This window comes from Euleptes europaea, chromosome 1, assembly GCF_029931775.1.
Source record: "Euleptes europaea isolate rEulEur1 chromosome 1, rEulEur1.hap1, whole genome shotgun sequence".
Lineage (NCBI taxonomy): Eukaryota > Metazoa > Chordata > Lepidosauria > Squamata > Sphaerodactylidae > Euleptes > Euleptes europaea.
The window spans coordinates 96,722,478-96,744,570 of NC_079312.1; the positions used below are offsets into that span (position 1 = coordinate 96,722,478).

The window sequence follows — 22,093 nt, forward strand, 5'->3', positions numbered from 1 at the left end:
AACATTAGGATGCTGCCCAAACATCTCTCCTTTTAAGGAATCTGATATTTCACCACCAGTCCAAGATTATTATTTTCATTTAGAAGTCTGTAAAAGCTAGGTGAGTATTGTTAAAAACAAAATTTGCGTTTTCCTGGGTAGAAAATGTTTTCCAACATTTAATGACACTCGGGTTGCCAACTTCCACGTGGTGGCTAGAGATCTCTATTACAACTGATCTCCAGGCAACAGAGTTCCCCTGGACAAAATGGCCACTTTGAAGGTAGACTCTATGGCATTATACCCCATTGAAGTCCCTCCCCTCCCCAAACCTCACCCTCCCCAGATTCCACCCTCAAAATCTCCAGGTTTTTCCCAACCCAGGGCTGCCAAGTGTAACAGTACATTCCTAAGGAGAGTTACTCCAGTCTAAGCCCATTCATTTCAATGGGCTTAGACTAACTGTCTTTAGGAATGCACTGTAAGTGACATACATTCAGAGTCATTTTTTGGAGTGGGAAAAGAAAAAGGACTGGTCCTTCTAGCCCCTTGGAGTTATCTGATGAACATTCTGACGCAGAAGGACCAGCTATGTCCTGTAGACAACTCTAGGCTGGATTTAAAACTATTTAAAGCTTCAATTATTAGCAACCTGCAGCACTAAACTAGAACAGGAGTTTCCTAAATCGCCTGCAGAGCTGTGCCATGACATTTTTGTTTTTCTGTCTAACTCACATTCAAATGCCCACATTGTTTCTTGTACAAAATACTAATTCCACCCACAGAGAAGAAAATATTTTTTGGATTTTTAAAAAATTGGGATGATGTCAACTGGCAGGAAAGTAAAGCAACACAGCAACACACATTGCAACAGCAATTTCCAGATAAAATCTGCTACCTATGATTAAGGTTTTGTTGTTTTTCCTCAAAGAATGTGTGCTTAAGCCAATTAAGCCCTTGTCAACAATGCTGCACTGAGAAATCCACTAGAAGTCATCAAACAATGCCTTGTTTGCTTCTCAGCAATGGTTCTGTAGATGCAGACCGATTTCTAGCACAAATGGTTCATTCAGGAAAGCAAGTGGTTCACTGATGTGGATTAAGGAGGAATACTCTCCTCCAGCCTCTCCAGTTGCTCTTCAAGAAACTTAATCTGCTCCTCAAGGTCCTTCTGTTCAATCAAGAGCGATGTCTTTGCCTGTACAAAGTGCCTGTAGTCCTGGAGTTGACTCTCAGTCAAGTATTTGGAAAGGATGCCTGACACCACTCTTTCTCTGCGATCTAAGTTCTCTTTCAGGTCCTTTGCATCCTCCCGCTGTCTGGACAAGAGGCTGTGCCGCTCATTTAGTGATTGCTGAGGAGAAAGAGCCAACACAGGACTTAGCACGCATCACAATAAGTTTAACTTAAGGAGTTCCGCAGGGCCTGTAAAACGGAGCTATTCCGCCAGGCCTATAACAGGACAGCCACAAGAGGATTCATCATTACTGGCCTCCCCATCCCGCCCTCCCACTCTTGAAATCTGTGGGGGGTTGAACTGCTGATATCCTATTACATGGTGGCACCTGGGTAAATTTATGGCCACCTGCATATAAGTGCTTTATTGAGATTACATTTTTAATGATGCTGATGATTTTATGGATTTTATATATTTTAATTGTTGTTACCCACCCTGAGCCTGGCTCGCTAGGGATGAGGGCGGGTTATAAATTTGAAAAAGAAAATAAATAAATAAAATCCCATTGCAACCTATCCTGAAAGATTTCGTGGTAAGGTAAAAGATTCTAACTGAACTCCTTCCTCTCACGACTTGCCTTTTCTTCAGCATCTGTGTTTTCATCAATTTTCTCCATGGCGTTCTGGACCCGAGCGAGGCGGCTGGACAGGCAGAGCAGCAGGCTCACAACCTTCTCCAGATCTCCAATGAACATCATGTAGCGCTCGTATTCGTTGGGCTTGCAGAGATCTCGCACCAGGGACTCCAGCTCCTTACCCTGAGCCGCATACTCCTTGGCTTCAGACTGGATAAGCTCCTTCTCGTCCCACAGAGTCTGCAGTTTCAACCGGATGCTGGAAATTAGCTCTTTCTGCAAAGAGAGAAGTCTCTGAGAAAATGAACTGGGCAAGACGGTCCTTGGACTAGGGGCGATATGAAAGGAGCCCTGAGGTAATGACTTGTAAATATTGACTGTGAAAAGAGAACTATAAGTTACACAGAAAGGTGTATAACAGGTAGACTGCCATTAAGCAGAGCTGGAATATGATCTGGTTTCAAAAACTGGTCAGCCTCCTTGTTGTGATGTCAGGCTTTTAAAGGAACACGTAGACGAAACAGAGGGGGGAAAGACCCAACCAGAAAACAAAGTTGGGTACCCAAAAGGTTGAGTGAAACAAGACCTAAATAAAACAATGAAATATATTTATTATAAAGCGCTTATGCATATATTAAAAACAAGCCCATATGGCAACAGACACAAGGTTGATAATTAAAACAAGCCAAACATGCTTTGGCCCTCAGGCTTTCCTCAGTGGTCTAATACAACTTATTTTGCACACATAGAATTTCAAATACAATATAACCATTTAGTGACAGCCCGGGTATGTCTGGACCAGGCTGGCATAATTTTTCTCTTTTCATTCATCTACCTACTTTCTTGGTTATGATGTTTTCTGGGTCCTCAAGGCACTCTCTGCTGCTACTCAGGATTTGGTTTATGTGTGATGTGGGATCATATATTCTCTGTCCAAGAAAATACCCAGTTTCATGAGATAGGTCTGAGGAACTATCACTGTTTCTTTGGCTGTTAAATAGAAAATAATATGACCAATATTTCATTATCAGCGTGACAAATAATTCATTAACAGCGACCTTACTGTTAAAAGAACAATTTTTACAGTCATCAAGACTACATTTTCTTCACAAGAACAGTTTTTCCCAAATTGTTGAAAATCTATTTAAACCAGTGGCTATCACCACATGATGCGACAGTGAGTGCTACAAGTCAACAACCAATTGTGTGAAGTAGTACTTCCTTCTGTAGGGAAACTAAATCCTTTGTAATACCCCTAGATTTCTTACCACTTGAGGAGGTGGGAAGCATGTAACAACACAATTAATTGGGAATCTTGTTTGTTTCAGTGGGGGTTTTATTGGGAGAGTTCTTCAGTAGCATGTGGACCATGTATCTCATGATGTGGTGGTGGAAAGTGCCATAAAGTCTCAGCCGACTTATGGCGACCCCATAGGATTCTCAAGGCATGAGATGAACAGAGGTGGATTGCCATTGCCTGCCTCTGCACAGCAACCCTGGACTTCCTCAGTGGTCTCCCATCCAAATACTAACCCATTCTTAGCTTCCAAGATTTGACAAGATTGGACTAGCCTGGGCCATCCAGGTTAGGGCATATCTCATGATACATTAGAGAAATGTGTATGTGTTAAATGCTATCAAGTCACTTCCAACTCATGGCAATCCTACAGGTTTTCTTTATTGCTGCTGGCAAAACCACATAACTGGCATTTGTGCTATCTCCTCCCCCCACATATGTAGATAGTTCACATGGCTGTTGATACCAAGTTGTGCCATCAACATGTCATTGCCCACCAAAATATGCTAGCAAAGCCTCCATGCAACATAAACTTACTCATTTTCTTGAACAGACTGACTTCTCCTCTTTATTCTGAAGGATCTGTCAGACATTGAAATGTTCACAGGGAAAAGGCCTTCCATGAGATCTAAAGCAGTCTTCCTAATAGGATTAGGCCTGAGGATGTCAACCAGAGACTTGTCTTTGGCAGTAATCTCAACAGTGAGGTCTTCACGCCTCTGGTCCTCTTGAGATTTTAACGGTGCTGCTGACAATTCTGTGTCTTGCTCTTGAAAGATATGATCATGTTCACTTTGCTCTACATTTGCTAATGGACTAGTATTTTTATCTCCTTGGGTGTCCAATGTAGTTGTAAAGTATGTCACATCATCTGAGCAATATCCTGTTCTTCTATGGGTCACCTGTAACTGTTGCCACTGCATTCTCCCTAATACATTAGACGTTTGGGGTTGATTACTTATTTCTTGCTTTAGTTGAGAATCTTTGTTAATTCTTTCTTTGAGGGAGAAAGCAGAAAATTCAGGAGACGTCTCTGGACAATGTAAACTCTCACCGGAAATATTTTCTTCACTATTTCCATTTCTGCTCCCAAGACTAGATTCTTCTTTCTTAGCAACGTAAAAGCTAGAAGAACAAACCAGGTACGTACAATTATACAGGGCTACCATCTTTTTACCAACTCTGCTGCTATGCCTTTTGACAAGACATACAGAAATTCAACCAATAAAACACTTCCTAATAATGAGATAAGCAGTGAGGGCTTTTCTCTTCCCTTAATTCCTGTGCATCAAGCATTTACTTGAATAATTCAGCTGAAGTCTTTGTCCCGGAATGCATTCCAGTGAGTGAACTTACAACAAAGATGTTTCATACAAAAGGAAACTTCTAATGTTGGAGCAAGGTGACCCAACTCTGATTGTACAGTACATGAAATTGGTTTCCCAAAATGCTTGTTTTTAAAACCTGCCATTCATTTTCTTGTAAACATTTTGTTTTTACAAGCATGCCTTCTGAATTTCTGGCAAATATCACAAAGCTAAACCAAGATATAACACAGCAAGCTTAGATCAGTTTCATCCCAGTAGAACTGTCATGACTTCCCCCAAATAAACCTGCGATTTGTGAGGTTGGATCCCACTGAGGATTTCCACGGACGGAAGGGAGATAATTGTCTCCTATCTTCCTCTCTCACTGCAGACCTTTGGCTCTCCCTCATGCTGTTCCAGGGGGGTGTCCCCAAAAGCAGCATTTTGGGGTGCAGTTTGGGCTGCAGCAGAAAGAGTAACACAAGAAAATCATGTTTCATGGACAGAAATTTTTCCATTTGGTGCAGTCCAACCCTTATTTCAGTGAGGTTGAGAATTCAATTACAGATCCCATAGAATTGTAGTGTCTGGGTCTCTTTGGGAGAGGGAATTATCATCAAGCTACCTTAAGTCTGTCATGTAACCGTGCTGAACCTTGTTAAGTGTGAATTTGTTAAATAATTCAATGTACCAATGCAATCATTTAATTACAGCCCTATAATTTAAAAAAATGTGGCAAAGTGTGCTTCATAGATCTCTATCAGCTTGTATCAACACTACTTGCTGGTTCCCCTCCCCTTCCTGTCCAAATCCCAAAAATTATTTGAACAGAAATATATCTAAAGAAGCAACCTGGTTTTAACTAATGTTACTGAAGATTTTGTTTCAGATCGTTAGGATACAATTAGGGCACAAATGGGTTGGGAGATCATGAATACAATGGGATGGACCTAAAGGTGTACTTTTATGGGCAGAATTCTGATGAATTCCCACTAGGGACATATCCTGTTGCCCTCACCACATCCCACACAGTTCTGGTGGGTCCTTTAGCCCTCAAAAAAAGGTTCTCAAGAGGTAAGCGTTTTACATCTGTGCTGGCCTCACCCATCTCCCCCACTGTGTTTACATCATGGATTGCAACTGAATTGGGTCCCTAGCTGCCTGAAAGCCACAGCGGTTTCAATGTATGAGCACCATCTATTATTTATCTATTGGGTTTAAAGTTCTCAGGTAGTTTTATGGTTTTATAAGGGATGATTTTACTGTATTTAATAGACTTTTGTATGGATGATATGTCATTAGCAGCCCTGAGCCTGGCTTTGCCCAGGGTGTGTGTTACAAATCTAATAAATAAAAATAAATAGGGGGGGCACAGAAGATTCATTCTGTGAGCATGGTTCATAGTTCTTTGGATCTAACCCATAACTAATGGCATTACTTTTCTACAAAGACTAAAATATACACTTTTCCAGATAAAATTCCTTTTGAGAATATAATACTGTATATTATATTTCACAAAGAATGACTCTTCTGAAAGATGACATAATAACGTAAGAAAGCCCTGCTGGATCAGACCAGTGGTTCAGCAGTCTGCTTCACACAGTGAATAACCATTTGCCCTGGAAGGCCAAGAGGACAGGGCACAAAGACCAAGGGCAGCCCCTGATGTAGCCTCCTGAAACTGGTGTTTAGAGGTTTACTACCTTTTACACCTTTGTGTGTTTAAAGTGCCATCAAGTTGCAGCCGACTTATGGTGACCCCTTTTGGGGTTTTCATGGCAAGAGACACCTTTACTGACCTTTAAACCTATGACACATCTGGAAACATGCTTCAACAGACGTATACATTATAAAAGAAAATAATTGCTCCAAGCAGGAATAAAATTGTTACCTGGAATTATACTCTTCGATTTGTTTTCCTTCCATGGAAGCCTGTAAAGCTGGTAGAGTCAAGGCAGGTTCTGGTGGTGTTCCGTCCGGAATGGAATTCTTACTTTGTCTATAGGGGAAGGAAATAATTGAGGTCTTTTCTGAGCCCCTGGGAAAAGAGTCCTGAAAAACATCATTGTCCATCTCAGCAGGAGAAGGAGCTGGTGAGGAACGCAGAGGTTCCAAAGGTACACTCTGAGTCTGCGACCCACCCACAGAAAGTGGAGGTATGTAGCAGAAGGATGGACTTCCCAGACATATGAATGTGTTACTGTGATTATTTGTACTAGGAGGCTGTTCAAGCGCCTGGACAGTTGAATTTGATCCCTTTAGAACCGCAACACCTTCAGAATACGATGGTCTGGGCAGAGGTCCAGATGTGGGCTCACAGTTTTGCAGAACACTATTTTGATGATTTGGCCTCTGGCTGTTTTTGTCCGGCTTGTGCCCAGAGGGAGGCTGCAGGTTTTTCTGATGGTGAAGCTGATCCGTACTTTGACTCAGTGGTGATAACCTGACCATTTCTGAGCTTTCAGTTTCCTCCATAGACTTCCCTCTCCTTCCAGCTGTGTAAGTGTTTTGTTGTGTGGTCCCGAAACAGTCAGATGGGCCAGCTTCCAGTTCCTCCTTTGATGGGGCTCTGAAGTTAGTTTCAAATCATATGTCAGCTTAGAAAATTGCCAACAACCTGTTTCATTCATTATGATTACACTTTAACGTAAATATAAAATAAGCAGACTTTTCATACCAGCAACACTGCAGAACTGCACCCTGTTTCACGGTCTAAGCATTGTTTCCTGGTTTTACTTTATTAGCTAAAGCAGCTACAGGAAGATCAGATTAAGGAGCACTGCCGGGTGTGTATGTGTGTGTGTGTCAAGATGTTTGATGAATTCAGTGCCAGTTGTTTAACTGTTCAAAATACAACCCCAGCTTCTTTTAATCTGTAAAAAAGATATACGTCCCATATCTTCTGAACACACAGCTGGCTGCCAAGAAAAGGGTCAAACACTCCCTTTCTTGCCCTCCCTTCCAGCCATGTTTGATCTGAGGCCCCTTCCATTTCTTGCCTCGGTAGAAGCATCACAAATCTGTATGTAACATATAATTTTGCCCTCCTCAAGCATCTTGACTGTAAAGCAGTTAAGGCCTGTGACTACGGTGGTGGGTTTCTTGTGTATGGTTGCCAGCCTCCAGGTACTAGCTGGCAATCTCCTGTTATTACAACTGATCTCCAGCCAATAGAGAAAGGATTCTTGTGCAAACTGTAATAGCACCCCATCTTCATTTGCTATTTAAACTGCGCACATTAAAGTAGCAGAACTCTCTTTTTTAAAGGACCTAGCAGTGTAAACCTAATAAATCTTCAAAAGTTTTATGGAGTGGTGGTGGTGGCTTGCAGCTGGTATTGTAAAGCACTGGACTGCATATCATTCTGGGAAGTAACTGATGAATACGGGAAATGAAGATAGCAGATGAAGGTATTCTTGTCAGGTTTGTGACTTCCTCTACCAATGAAGAATAATAAAATGTATTATCCATAGTCTTTAACTCTAACAGCCTCAAAAAAAAGTTACCTTCTCCAAAATTATTTTCCGGTCCTATGGAATTTAGCATTTCTTGAGACTAGATTTTTACTGTGCCAATGCCAGAAGCTTTCCCTTCTATAGCAAAAATTTATTTTAAGCAAATATGTTACAGTAAGTGTTAAACATATACCTTGCAGATAGATGCACAGAAACCTTGCATTTTATTTACTGGAATGGCATGTCTCCCCTAAATTTTGCTTGCTGTTTCTCTAGCAGATCAGATGGTGGAGCTCTGATCTCAAATAATGGTCAAGAGAGCTGCTGATTCTGTGCCTTTGAATTACAAAGCCGAGTTGTCCCAGGTCTGCAAGCAGCCATTTCATGTGTTTGCACACATTTCTGGGTCCAGGAAAGTGCTACGTTTCAACTGGAAAACATTATAATTGAGGAAGTGTATCATTCCAGATGTTGATCGGACTGAAGAATCTACAAGAATTCATAGCAGACTTTAAGCAAAGGCCGTTCAAAGCCTAGGACTTGAAGTGATTACTGGACCTTCCAAGGCTTTTAAAGGCTCTCACTCAACACTACCCTTACCAGAGTCTGTCTTCAGCAGCTGTAGCGCAGGATGAGTTAGTGAACCTTTATCCTTCAGTTAAAGCATAAGGTTGACTGGAATTGTTCTAGATGCTCTCTCTTCTGAATGTGATTATTACTCAGTTGCAGGAGATCCTATACAGGCCTGGTCTAAACAAGCAGTGGTGTAATAAGAGAATCCTAAGATGGTAGAGTGAGTGGAGAATACCAGTTTATTCAATGCTGCCTCACACAAAATTCCCAGCAAATTAAAAAAAGATCTAGCATTGCCAGGGAGAAAAGATTTAGCACAGCCTACTCCCTCCGAGGAGTATTGTTTGGGTACGGTTTGTTCGTTTGACAGAAGAATACTGACTCTACCAACTGAGGCCTGAAATAATACTCTCTACCACCTTAGTATTCTATCATCTCAATTTCCTGCATGCGTAGATGCAAGCCATACTGGACTCATGTCAAGAAAGTGATGCTATCATCTAACTCTTAAAATGTCTTATTTTCTTGTTTGGAGAATACTTTGTAGCAGACCCATGGTGATAGTTTTTGCAGGATGGAGTGGACAATTGTTGCCCAAGTGTCATAGTCGCTGCGACAGGGCTGGCAATCTGGAATCGCTCAAATGAAGCCAACAGTAGGCCACTGGCTATCTGTTCTGCTGAACAGCCAAGATGGAGACACAAATAGCTTGTGTGGTTAAGTGTTTGACTAGGTTCAAATCCCCTCTCGGCCCTGAAGGTCAGTGCTTGCACCTATCACTTTCTCTCTCTCAGTCTCATGAGGCTGTTGTGAGGAAAAAATGGAGAGACAGAAAATACCACCCTGAGCTGCCTGGAGAAAGCATAATTACAATGTTTCTGGGCCTGTCTGCCAGAGTCTTTGTTTGAAATCCCAAGTGCCTCACATACACCAGCTGACAAGTCATTATAAAATTGCCTGTAAAAAAGTGACAAACCACCACCCACATACTCCCACCACTTTGTGAACTTGTTAGATGTTTGTCCATACACTAGGGTTGGCAACCTTCCAGGTACTAGCTGGAGATCTCCTGCTATTACAACTGATCTCCAGCCGATAGAGATCAGTTCACCTGGAGAAAATGGAAGCTTTGGCAATTGGACTCTATGGCATCGAAGTCCCTCCCCTCCCCAAACCCTGCCCTTCGCAGGCTCCACCCCAAAAACCTCCTGCCAGCAGTGAAGAGGGACCTGGCAACCCTACCATACACACACATTGTGGAAAATGCTAAATACAGAAGGTGCAGAAACACCCTAGCCTGCTTCACAGAGTTGTAGTAAAGATATAGTAAAAAACAGGACACCCCCCTGAGCTCCTCAGATTAACAGCAAAATTAAAATGGGCAGATAAATGCTAGCAGTTATGCACATCACATGAAGTGATGGAGAACACTGGATACCACCGAGGGTTTCCACCGACAAAAGGATCCCCAGGAACAAAACACAGCTTCTTCACCTCCCCTCTTCCGCTGTGCGCGTGCGCGCACACGCACACACACACACCTATATCCACAATGCTGTTCCTGGGGAGGCAATATTTCCAGCCCCACCCACTTTCCTCTGCACACCCTATTGCAACAGAGGCTCCCAACACACACTGGATCCATCCTTCTTTCATCTGATTTCTTCGCATCCCAGGATAGATCCCCTTTGCTCCCCATCTGATCTATCCCCCGTTCCAAACCACACTTACACTACACTTTACTCCACTCTGTTCCTTAGGCCCTCGCACCTGGAAGACTGGACACCTCAGTCCCAACTGATTTCACTTCTCCTCTGTCCTATTCCCCATTTTCCCAAATTTAGCCCATAGTATAACTCCTGCTCCAAACTGGAGTAGCTCTGCTGAATGTTTGGTTGTTGTTACTATGTTAGTTAGGATAAGGAATGTTAGTTAGGATAAGAAATGTGTCTATGCTTTGATTTAGTACCAATAGCATTTGCTTAGGATAAATTCTTACACACATACACTACTGTACCAAATTCCTCAATAAACTTTATATTCCATTTAAATCAGGTCTCTGCTACCATTTTTTCTGCTAAAACATGCTACCCACAGCCCATCTCTTTAGGTAAAAGGTCCCGGTTTTCGGCACCCTGCACAAATACACAAGCTAATTCCCATGTTAATCTGAATGCATGTGTTTGGTAACAGCAAGGAAATTATGCTCTACTGTCAGAAATCTTGTTGTGAATGGAACCTCTCTGTGGAATTCAACCCTATGCACAAACGACAGCATGAACAATGGATTTCATGTATCATGCAAACCATATGCACAGTCTCCAAGTGGAGCTCCAGGCTGTGAATTCATCCAAGGGCTTGGACAATAGTAAAGTATTCTCCTTTTGCTTAGAAAGCTGATATATGTCATTGTTCAAAAATGTCTGAAATATCTTTTAGACTGCAGTTAGTTTAAAGTGAGAGCTTAGTCATACGTATAATTTTTTTTGCCAGGGATTGCACCCCAATCACTCCCAAAGATGCATTTATCTAAAACAGTGATTCCCAAACTTTTGGGGCCACTGCCCCCTTGGTTCCACAAACTCAACCCCAGTGCCCCCTACCCTATCCAACAACACAGTTGAAAGGGCCAACCTCTAGCACCCCATGCTTCCCCCTTGCCTCTTAGTGCCCCCCCAGGTAATCCCACCACCCCCAAGGGGGTGGTACTGCCCACTTTGGGAACCACTGATCTAGAAAACTGAACAGTGACCTAGCCGAACACAGCTGGGACTTCCCAGAAACAATGTTCATGATCATAGTTGCTGGAAAATGTACAGCTGTAATAATGGAAGTTGTTATGGGGAGAATGCAGCTGTACCAGTGGAAAGGGCAAGTAGAATTTAAGTTCTTCCTTGATTGGGTATAGTCAAACAGAACACAACAAAAATACAACTAAGCACTTACCTGGGCTGTGAGGGATAATATTTGTAGTCTTGAGATGATGATGGTGGGCAGGCTGTAGACTTATGGAAATCCTGGAAATTAATAAAACTTATCATGAGGAATCTCTGCATACAACTTCATTGCTTTTAACTATGAAGAGATGGAGGCCTTGCACAAATGGCCACATAAATAGTGGGTTTCATACATTGCCTAATTCATCTGCAAAGTCCCTCACAGAGAACAGACTATCCATACCTTCAGACTTAAGTGTCCTAAACAACCTTACATACACTAGCGCATCTTACAGGCACCACAAGTTACAGTGGAAACAAAGATGCCACTGCTGAGTTCTCTCCTCCCCATCCAACTCGCAGTTGTGACTGTGAAGACTGACAGCATGAAAGCAACTATTCCATACCGTAACATCTATTATGCCTCACAAGTAGAAGGCATAATTAATACTGTGGTAAGCATAACTGTGCTCTGGTTCGTAGAAGAGACTTGGGTTCCATTGCATAACCAAGCATAACACTGGCTCCTGATTGCTGCAGGAATAAGCAGTTTTACAACTAGATCATTCCTTTTTCTCAGGATAGTCAATGCTGGATAAATATTGGTACCCTTCACCTAAAATATACATTTATTTACAAGAAAATGGATGCTTTGGAGGGTGGACTCTATGTCACTGTACTCCACTGAGGTCCCTGTCCTCCCCAGGCTCCATCCCCAAATCTCTGGGAGTTTCCAACCCTGGATCTGGCAACCCTTACCCCACCTCATCCCCTGCCGGTGGCCAGGGGGGACCTGGTAACCCTACCACTGGGTCCATGAAGCTCACTATTGTCTATTCTGGCTACCAGTGACTGTCCGAGGACTTAGGCAGAAGTCTCTCAAACTTGTCAGCTCAAGCAAAAGCAGGGAGAAACTAGGGGAAAGATTTTGTACTGCTTTTACTGTTTTTACCCACCTTGGGTCCCAGTTATCTGGAAGAAAGGCGAGCTTATAAATGTTTTAAATAGCAACTCAATGAATAAATATACATGATAGATCTCCAGTACAGAAGGAACTTAATCTATCACTGAGCTATGGCCTATTCTCGCTGGAAAGTAAGGAAAGCAAAGGGTTGAACAGGCCAGGCAGTCAGCTTCTCAGCCCAGCTGGAATAAAAATCCCCAGGAGAATAAGGAACTGACTTCATTTCCCTGATACACCTGAAAACAAGGGAGATTAGGAGTTTCTTATCAGAGAAATAGTTACTAAGAGCCTGAGCGAAGAAGTGAAACAAACTCCCTCCCTCCGTTTTCTTTCCCTTTTCCCTTTGTTTGCCTCCCTTATCCTGTTTGCTCAGCATTATCAACAGACATTGTCCTCCAAATTTTGGCACTGAGAAGTGCATATTTCTGCCCTGATGCTGAAAAATATTTATGGCGTGTGACAGGAAAAAAGTAAATCGCTTATTATAACAACTGGTTTGAGCAAGATATTACCACTGGGATATCACCTCATTTTGTGGCATTTTGCAGTCCAGGGCCTGGTCTAGATATGCGTGACAGAGAGTTGAGTTGGTAGAATGGTAGTCACTTCAGACTGCAGGTGACACATTACATTGTTCACTGCTCCTTAATATAAATAATTTTCTGTAAATGGCAAACTACTACAGCATATAAAGGGCTGGGCTAGAACCTTTCTTCCTTTTGTGCTAATTTTTAATTTGCAAGAAACACATAGGGGAGCATTAAAATGCAGATCTCCCCACCTAAACTGTGAAGTAGTATTTCTCATTACACCACCTCCAAATTCCTGTATATCATTGCATTGTGTATGTAGTCAAGGCCTTGGTCTCAGTGAAAAGAGATGATTGAAAGCAACTCAGCATGTGCACTATATACAAATTGCTGATCAGTTTGCCATTTGAGGGCAGGAAATCATGGGGGAAGACAGACTGCATGGGATGCGACATCTTTAAAAATATTGGCCATTTTCCATGCATAATTAAGTCCCAGCAATTTCAATGAGAAAGAAAGTTAGGTACATGCTTCTCCCTCACATGGAGATGGGTATTGTTGAGCCAAAATTAAGGAGTTTTAAATCCATATTTTAATTTACTTTATTTGTATCCCACCTTTCTCTTAATGGGGACTCAAAGCGGCTGACATCCTCCAACCCCCCCTCCGTTTTACCCTCACAACAACCCTGTGAGGTAGGTTAGGCTGAGAGCTTTTGACTGGCACAAAGTCACTCAGCAAGCTTCCATGGCAGAGTGGGGATTCAAACCTGGGTCTTCCAGATCCTAGTCTGACACTTTAACCACTACACCACACTGGCTGTGTGAAATCAACCAAAATCAATGAGATCAATGAAACTGAAATCAACGAGGCTCAATTTTGGTGGGATCATTAGAGTTGCCAGGTTCCTCCTGGCAACCAATGGGAGCTTTTGTAAGGCGGGTATAGGGGGTGGTGATCCGCATCCCCATGCGATTATGTCACTTTCAACGCAAAGTACCAGCATTACACAGGGGGGATGCTCTAGCACTTGCCTAAAAACTTGGGGAAAGTGATAGAGTGTCCCCCCCCCCAGTGCGATGCCAGTGCTTCTACATCATGCCGTAAGTGATGTCATCACACGTGGATGCGGATAGTCCCCCCCCCCCTTTCGGCCAGCCTGCTTCCAGAGAAACATTAAGCGACTGTGTTAAATTAAGACTACTAGGAACATTTATGAGGACAGATAAGTCAGTATTTTCCATTCTGTGCTCTTAAAATTGCACAAGAATTTGTGCTGAGACCTTTCCAGTAAAATTAACTGGACTTTAAGTGACTTTCAGACAGGAAAGTAGCCATCTTGACCCACATGGTCAAACTACTAAATATTTCAACTATGGAATGCCTTTTGCCTCTCCTTGTTTATGGCTCCATCACTGAAAAACATTCTACTCCAGGCTAAGACTTTCTTATTTCAGCTAGCTTTTAACTGCTCCTGTTCATTGGTTCTTTTTCTGTTTTGTTCTAGTTTCATGCTGATTATATTTTTAGGTACTGGTGTTGATCAATGCTATTTTAAGCTTTATGGTTATTGTTTCCATTTGATTATGGGATTGCTTTATTGTTAAGAGTTATTTTATTATACCATTAACTGCCTTGGACACATTTTTCTGGAGATACAGTATACAAATATTTTAAAACAATCAAATTATTGATAAGAACAAGTGCTCACCAATATATGGAAAGCTTTGAAAATCTGGCACAATTGGACAAATTACAGCTCAATAAGTTTTTGACTACCTGCATAGGAGAAGGCGTTGATTTTGATCTCCCATGGCCTTTGCTGGAGGCAGAAGCACCCGAGTAAAGAAGACTTCTGGTTGAAGCACATCTGCTAACACAGCTTCCTTCACTGGCAGTGGACTGCATTTTCCAATGAACCCTTTCGAACAAAGAAGAACTGGCACTACCTCTATCAAAAGCAGGAGGTATAGAAGTTGCAGAAAAGAGGAGAGGGGGTGCTTCCGGATTTCTCCCGAGATCAGGAAATGGACAGGAATGATCAACACTCTGTGATTTTTTGCTGCTGCTGAGGTTGGAAACGCTATCCTCTGAAAACCTCTTTGAATTTGAAGGCCTCGTTTGCAAAGGAGGCTTTTGCAGGGCGCTGGTATGGGCAGGAGCAGGCCGCTGTCCAATCTTGCGTTCCATGTACTGAAGAAGTGCGTTGTGCTGAATCTGCTTCAGTTCCACCTTTGAAAGAGCCCTGCCTTGATTCTCCAGAGCTTTATTACTGACGATCACAGCGTGTTGGTCATTGAGTTCATCAGACCTGGACCTTGCATTTTTCTTTCTCCACGCTGTGCTTTCATCCCTCTGGTCATCCAGTTCATTCAGCTTCTCAGGTTCAGAATAAGAGATCTTCTTTTGTTCTTTGGTGATTCTTTTCCTTCCCCCAATTCGACTAGCTTGTGGTTTCGGGGGCTCTTCCTCCTTATTGATGTCTTCCAGTGGCCTGGAGGGAGGAATCGATTTGGAGTCCTCATTTGTACTAGATAATGACAGAGACCTGAGGTGCTTAATGGATGGCCTTGAGGAAGGCTTCTGCTTCAGCCGAATGGGCAAGCTCATCTGTAAATCCTTCCTCTTGAAAGAGGTTTCTCTCAGAACTTTTCTTTGAGCGATTTTAAGTTTTTCTCGATAGTCATTCTTGAACTTCTCATCCACTGATGATGATGGGCTCCCTAGAATTAGCCCTGTCTTTTGGCTGGCAGCAATGTCATTCACACAGCTGTTACCGTCCCTTGGTATTTCTATTGGTGCTGCAGAGACGGAATGATCACTCCTTGGAGATTGCATATCAAAGTCTTCTTGTAGCTGAGCGTGATTTGGATTACTCATAATGTTGGTATTTTTTCCACCAGAAAGGTAGTAGAGCAAGGGAGTTGTTTTTCTGTTTATCTTTCTATTGGCAGAGTCATCCTGTTGTGGCAAATGAACAGAAATCAGCATTTCCTCTTTCTTGGGCTTTGTAAGACGGTCAGGGCTGCCATTATTTTCATTATGCTTTGCTTTTCTAACTCCATTCAGAATCTGGGATGCAGACTCCTCATAATGATTACAGTAAGAAATGGTTTTGGCTGTATCATAAACTTCACTATGATGAATTTCTGCAATATCCAAACAACGAGATGGTGACTTCTGCCTTCGATCTTGTTGTTTTAGAAGCGGCTGCCCAGCATTTCTGCTGTTTTCTTCTCTAGAGATGAAACAGTGACTCTTGTCTTCATAAGTATTAATTATCCCTGGGGCAGTCAGACTTGGAAGACTGCTGTCCATGTACTTTAAGCTTGGGCAGCTTTCATATATCTCCTGATCGAAATCTGAATGCTCTTCAGCTCTGAAAACACCACAAAGCTGTCCTTCTGGTTCACTGGATACTGACATGGTACATGGCAGATTTGCTCCTGTGAAGGGTGGTTTGTGTACACTGCAAGCAGAAAGATACTGTTTGTTCTCCTGTATATCATTAACAGCATTATGACTGGTATGTGGCGAAGGAGAGAACTTAGAGTTCAGTACCTCAGGAATTTTATAATTGTAGACTGAATTATGAACCTTCTGTGTGTGGACCAAAGAACCAGACTCTAAATAGTCTTGAAAATTTAAATAAGGTTTAGAGGAAATTATAGTTTCATTTTTCTTTGTGGTATATTGATTGGCAGGATACCAGATGTCACTGTCTTCTAGTTCTAGGACTGGACTTTTGTTTTTACATCTTGAGAGCCAACAGTCATCATTACACTTTGCTGGGGAGTCAAAAGGGAGGGTTTTGCTAGTATCTTGACTGTACTCCTCCGCTTGAATACTGTTGTCAAAGCAAGTTCCATAATCACTTTGATCCGTATTTCTGCTAGCTTTATAGCTATCAGATCGAGCTGGTCGGGATGATGGGTGTGCAAAACAAGCTGGAAGCTTGGCCACAGGTGATGGTGGTTGGTATAATGTCCCAGGTACAGCAGTGCTTCCACATGGCATATTATTGTCCATATTGTTGTACACGCTCATTTCTACTGGCTTGTCTTGATATATCTGTTTAAGGTTAGAATGCACTGCACAAGGGTTAAAAACACTTCTTACATATCCTGAGTCCATATACGGAAGCTGTTCTAAAGGCAGGGTGTCGTGGTCATTGTAGCACAACGGAATATGACATTCTGGAATATTGGAGCCACCTGAAAAAGAACTGTAGGCAGAGTCTGCTTTCCCAGGGATGTGTAAGCACTGGTCTATGCCACTCATAGATGTCTCAGATGAAAGCTTGTTAGCATAGTTGGGTGAGGGTGCTGGCTCCAGGAACTCTGCTATTCTTCTAACGTGTCTCAGGTTCCATCTTGACACTTCATTCCCACAGGAAGACATTGTTGCTATCAGTCATTCAGGTCCTTTAGGAAATGAGTGGATATAGAATTAAGATGTCCTTGTGCTTACAGCTGAGAATAAGCATCCTTTGTGATAGGCATTATCACACTTCAGCATCATCCTTCATAAGCCGAGATATGATTCTGGAAAAGAGAGAATGTCATTTAAGGACACCTGTAAGGCTTAGTGGAAGATCATCAAGGTAACACAACACATTGATCAACAGAGCAATGTGTTTTTACAGTTTATATTCAGTATTATATTTTGTAAATAAAAGCCTGTAGATCATAGTAAAAATCCAGAATGCTCTTCTTTGTATTGATTTACCTGTAAGACTTGGTACAATTATAGTTTGATGTTATCTTGTAGAGTTTCTTCTTGGGAATATTCTTATTGTATATTAAACAGATGTAATTGTTAGTAATTTCACACTTATGACTTTAATATTGCCATGGTATTTAACTGACACAACAAATTAGTATGACTAATTACTAGTGCTAATATGGAAGCTGACACAGTCCCTCTGCATGCTTTCTTCATATTAACAATATTCACACACAGCACAAATACAACAATAGTGACCTGAATGCTTTTTAGTGTTTTGCATAAAAGTGGTGGTAGTCTAAACAACTGTTACATAGTCCATCCAATGTTGGTTTAATGATATTCAGCAAGAGCCATCTGCATTTACACTTTCCTGGAAGTAACTCCCACTGAATAAAACCCAAGTTAGATTCTGAATGCCCTGACCTGAATAGCCCAGGCTAGCCCAATCTCAGAAGCTAAGTAGGGTTGGCCCTGGCTAGCATTTGGATGGGCAACCTCCAGGGAACACCAAAGTCGTGACACGGAGGCAGGCAATGGCAAACTACCTCTAAATGTCTCTTGCCCTGAAAACCCTATGGGGTCACCATAAGTCAGATGTGACTTGATGGCCAAAAACCCCTCAAAATGATTCTGAATAGACCGGTTTAGGACAACATTGTTAGATTAGTAATTACACCTCTCAGTTGAATTCACTGTACACCCCCATCTTCTGAATCCACCCCCAAATATCAGACTAGACAAAACTGAGAATTGATTCAGTCATCATAAGATGGCTCCACTGGTGCTTTTGCTTCTTCCTCTTTCTGTGTAGCATTTGAACTGCCTCTCATTTATGTCATGTGTAAACTTTACAGTCTTTTCTTGTAGTTTTTGTCTGGGCAACATACCTGTCACCATAATTTTGGTTTGCCATTCTGGATTATGACCCATGACTTTGCTCCCTTGGAATTGTCCTTACTATATGAGCTGCTTCTTCTCACCTGGTTCCCCAAATTTGTACTTTCTGCATCATGCATCTGAACTGATTCTAAGATAGGATCTGGACCTCTAACATCACATCAGACAAATTTGGATCAGATACATAAACAAATGCCATTCTTGACTGACCATGTGACAATATACCCATTAGACACTGGTCATGGAAAAAAATTGATCTTGTGTGCCAACATTTTAAACAGTTTGTCACTGACCTTTTAAAACATATACATAGAAGATCTGATGGCACCATAATTGTAAAAGAATAAATGCTTTTTGTGATTGTGTCACAGGAAAAAAGTATGTGGCTTTCAGTTCATATGTGCCTATCATTGTGGTATTGTGTTAATATTTCACTACATTATCTAAGAAAGAGACTAGAGTTCATATCCAAAGCAGAACTCCAGAACATCTGACAACTACTGTCATTTATTTTGAATACAAGTGTACACATGTCAAATTAGAAATAATTTTTACAGTTAGTTGTAAAAATTAAATGTAGTAGGCACCAAAGTTTTAAAGAGAGGACATGACTTTGCTGTAGTTATGCACTTTAAAATCTTAGTTATTGAAGTCAGTGGATTTGGAAGGGTATAACTTTGCTTTAAATTGCATTGCATGTCTGTCAAATTAAAAAGACGCATAGGTTAAAATTCAAAATTAAGCGTGTGTGTTAGGTGCCGTGAAGTTGCTCCTGACTCATGGAGGCCCTATGAATCAATGTTCTCCAAAATGGCCTATTGTTAACAGCCTTACTCAGGTCTTGCAAACTGAAGCCCATGGCTTCCTTTATAGAGTCACTCCATCTCATGTTGGGTCTTCCTCTTTTCCTGCTGCCTTCAACTTTTACTAACATTATTGTGTTTTCCAGTGACTCTTGTCTTCTCATAATGTGACCATAAGTACAATAGCCTCAGTTTAGTCATGTTAGCTTCTAGGGACAGTTCAGGCTTGATCTAGAACCCACTTATTTGTTTTTGGCAGTCCACAGTATCCATAACATTCTATTCCAACACCACATTTCAAAGGAATCTGCTTTCTTCCTGTCAGCTTTCTCCATGGTCCAGCTTTCACACCCATACATAGTACTGATCCATTAATTTTTAAATGGAAGAGAGCCAGATTTATGGGAGCTACAAACATTGCTATCAGTGGCTTGAGTGGATGTACTAAGTTTTAATAGATTGGGGGTGGGTGGGTGTTTTATTGTTATGTTCTCATTAGGTCTTTTGAGTTGCCTTGAGCCAAAGGGAAAGGCATGATATAAATGTTTTATTAAATAAATACAAATATGAGAACTATGACAATACGGCTCTCACTATCGGCATAGAATTCTATGATTCTATGTCTGAAAGCCTGTTTCAAATCAAGCTAGAATGAGTTGGCTGCACATTGTGAGGCTAGAGTTTTCCTTTCTCGTGGCCAATAACAGGGAAGCCAGATTCTTCTTGCTGGTGGCCTGGCAATGGAACATTTTCCTGTCATGTGTAGGTCCACACTGTTACAGGCTCATAAGTGCATGCTGAATAAATTGTTTCTAATACAATGACACAAATCAGCCCAACCCTCTGTTTATAGTCCAGGATAAAAATCGTTCTCTAAAGGTCTCCAGTGCCTGAACAAATTTTTAATTAGATATAGAGTTGTACCTTGGTTGGCTGCTAGAATGAAAAAGGCACTTGATGCTGCTGCTGCAGCCACTTAATGTTCTACCTGACGAAAAGATTACATCATGAGAAATATCTCCTAGACTGTGGGGGAAAGGACCACCAAAACGAAATGCCAGACACATAATCCAAATGGATGATAAACTGTGCTGTCGGTAGTGAGTCATACGTTATGACAAATAGTTTTGGCCCTGTAAAAACAGCGACTACCCAGAAATGCTCTGATGGTAACGGGGGGGGGGGGGGGACGAGCAGCAACCTATAGGAGCTCTGTTATTAGAAATGTTAGGGCACTTGAGTGTAAATCTGCAAAGTGTTTTAAAACTGGCGCTTTATTACAGGACTGGATCTGTATCAGCTGACAGTTATATGTGTGTGGGTATAAACTGCCATCAAGTCACAGCCGACTTACAGTGACCCCAGCAAGGGGCTTTCAAGGCAAGTGAGAAGCAGAGGTGGTTTTGACACTGCCTTCCCCGCAAAGTCTTCCTTGGTGGTTCCCAATCCAAGTACCAACTCAGCTAAGCTTCCAAGATCTAATGAGATCGGGCTACACCATGCTGCCTTCCCTCCCAAACATCAGCTGAAAGTAATATACCCAACGGTTATTAACAATTTGATTTCTTTACTATCACAAATAAGCAGAATCCTCTGCAGGCACCTCTTGTAATAAGCAGCCCAAAAATGCACGCTGGCACCCGAGGTTCAGAAGTGATGCCTAACCTACCTCAGTGGCCAAAAAACTCTGCTGAGTTCCCCAAGTATGCGAACGTTGGAGGCCTTCATCCTGCATTTTTTCATATCAGTGTGTGATCTTGGGCTGTCCTCACCTCTGTTGTTCTTGGGCCTTGCACAACTTTCCTTTTTGGATAACTTTCCCTTTTGCCCGGTCTCCAGCAAAATTTCCTTTCCCCTCTCAAGGCTTTCCCCTCTAGCCTTCTTTTGTTCTTCTAATTGCCCTGGAGCCTCCCTCTTCTAGCTCTGTTCCTGATTTCATCTACTAGCTTCTCAGATGCCTGCTTTATCCTAATTAGTAGAAACCATAATCAAAGATAGAAATACTATGCACATAGTGGAACAAAGCCTGCTGAGGGGAAATCCACATGGCTTCTGCAAAAGGAAGTCCTACTACCTCACCGATCTTTTGGAGTTCTCTGAGAAAGTGAACAAACATGTAGATAACAGTGACCTGATAAAATTACATACTTGGACTTTCAAAAGGCTTTTGACAAGACTCCCGAGTTAGCTTAATAATCATAAGATAAAAGGACGGTCCTCTTGTGAATTAAAAATTGGTTGAAGAATAGGAAGTATAGGAATAAGTGGACAGTTCTCATAATGGAGGGAAGTAAGCAGTGAGGTGCCACGGAGATTTGTATTGGGGCCGGTGCTATTTAATTTGTTCATAAATCATCTGGAACTGGGGAAGAGCAGTGTAGTGGATAAATCTGCAAAATTTGCAGAGGACACAAAATTAATCAGGATGGTGAAAGCCAAGGCAACTGTGAAGAGCTCCAGGAGGATCTCCACAAATTGGGTGACTAGGCAAGAATGTGGCAAATGAAGTTCAATGCTGGTAAGTGTAAGGTGATGTGCATTGGAACCAAAATTCCCAACTTCAAGTATATGCTAATGGGGTCTGAACCTGCTGAGACTGATGGGGAAAGAGAACTTGGAGGTGTAGTGGATAGCTCAATGAAAAGTATCAATCAGGTGTGCCTGGGACACCAAGAAGTCACAGAGATGTCACCAGGGACCAAGAACCCCGGCAAGGATGGCCAAATGTGGAGGGAACCCTGAAGAGTTCAGAAGGGTGTGGGACAAATGCCCGGTGGGAAGGTTGTGGCCTGGAATACTGATGGCAGAGTACG

The 22,093-nt window shown here is 42.0% G+C and overlaps 1 protein-coding gene across 1 annotated transcript; it reads right to left on the reverse strand.

Annotated features, from left to right (window-relative positions):
* Positions 1–983: 983 nt before the first annotated feature.
* Positions 984–17,253, reverse strand: SHROOM1 (shroom family member 1). The gene is made up of 7 exons (XM_056861040.1): positions 14,632–17,253; positions 11,370–11,439; positions 6,286–6,916; positions 3,625–4,212; positions 2,630–2,780; positions 1,794–2,066; positions 984–1,333 (listed from the first exon to the last, which is right to left on the reverse strand). Exons 1-7 carry the CDS (start codon positions 17,251–17,253, stop codon positions 1,079–1,081), a joined length of 4,590 nt encoding a protein of 1,529 aa, XP_056717018.1. The 3' UTR covers positions 984–1,078.
* Positions 17,254–22,093: the final 4,840 nt, after the last annotated feature.

What these genes read in the sequence shown, in the direction of transcription:
- SHROOM1 (XM_056861040.1), bottom strand. Translation starts at nt 17,253, where the DNA reads ATGTCTTCCTGTGGGAATGAAGTGTCAAGATGGAACCTGAGACACGTT. An exon ending in ATATTATCCCTCACAGCCCA is followed by an intron (nt 6,917 to 11,369) that starts GGTAAGTGCTTA and finishes CTGACTGTTTCG; the next exon opens with GGACCACACAACAAAACACT. An exon ending in ACACAGATGCTGAAGAAAAG is followed by an intron (nt 1,334 to 1,793) that starts GCAAGTCGTGAG and finishes CTTTCTCCTCAG; the next exon opens with CAATCACTAAATGAGCGGCA.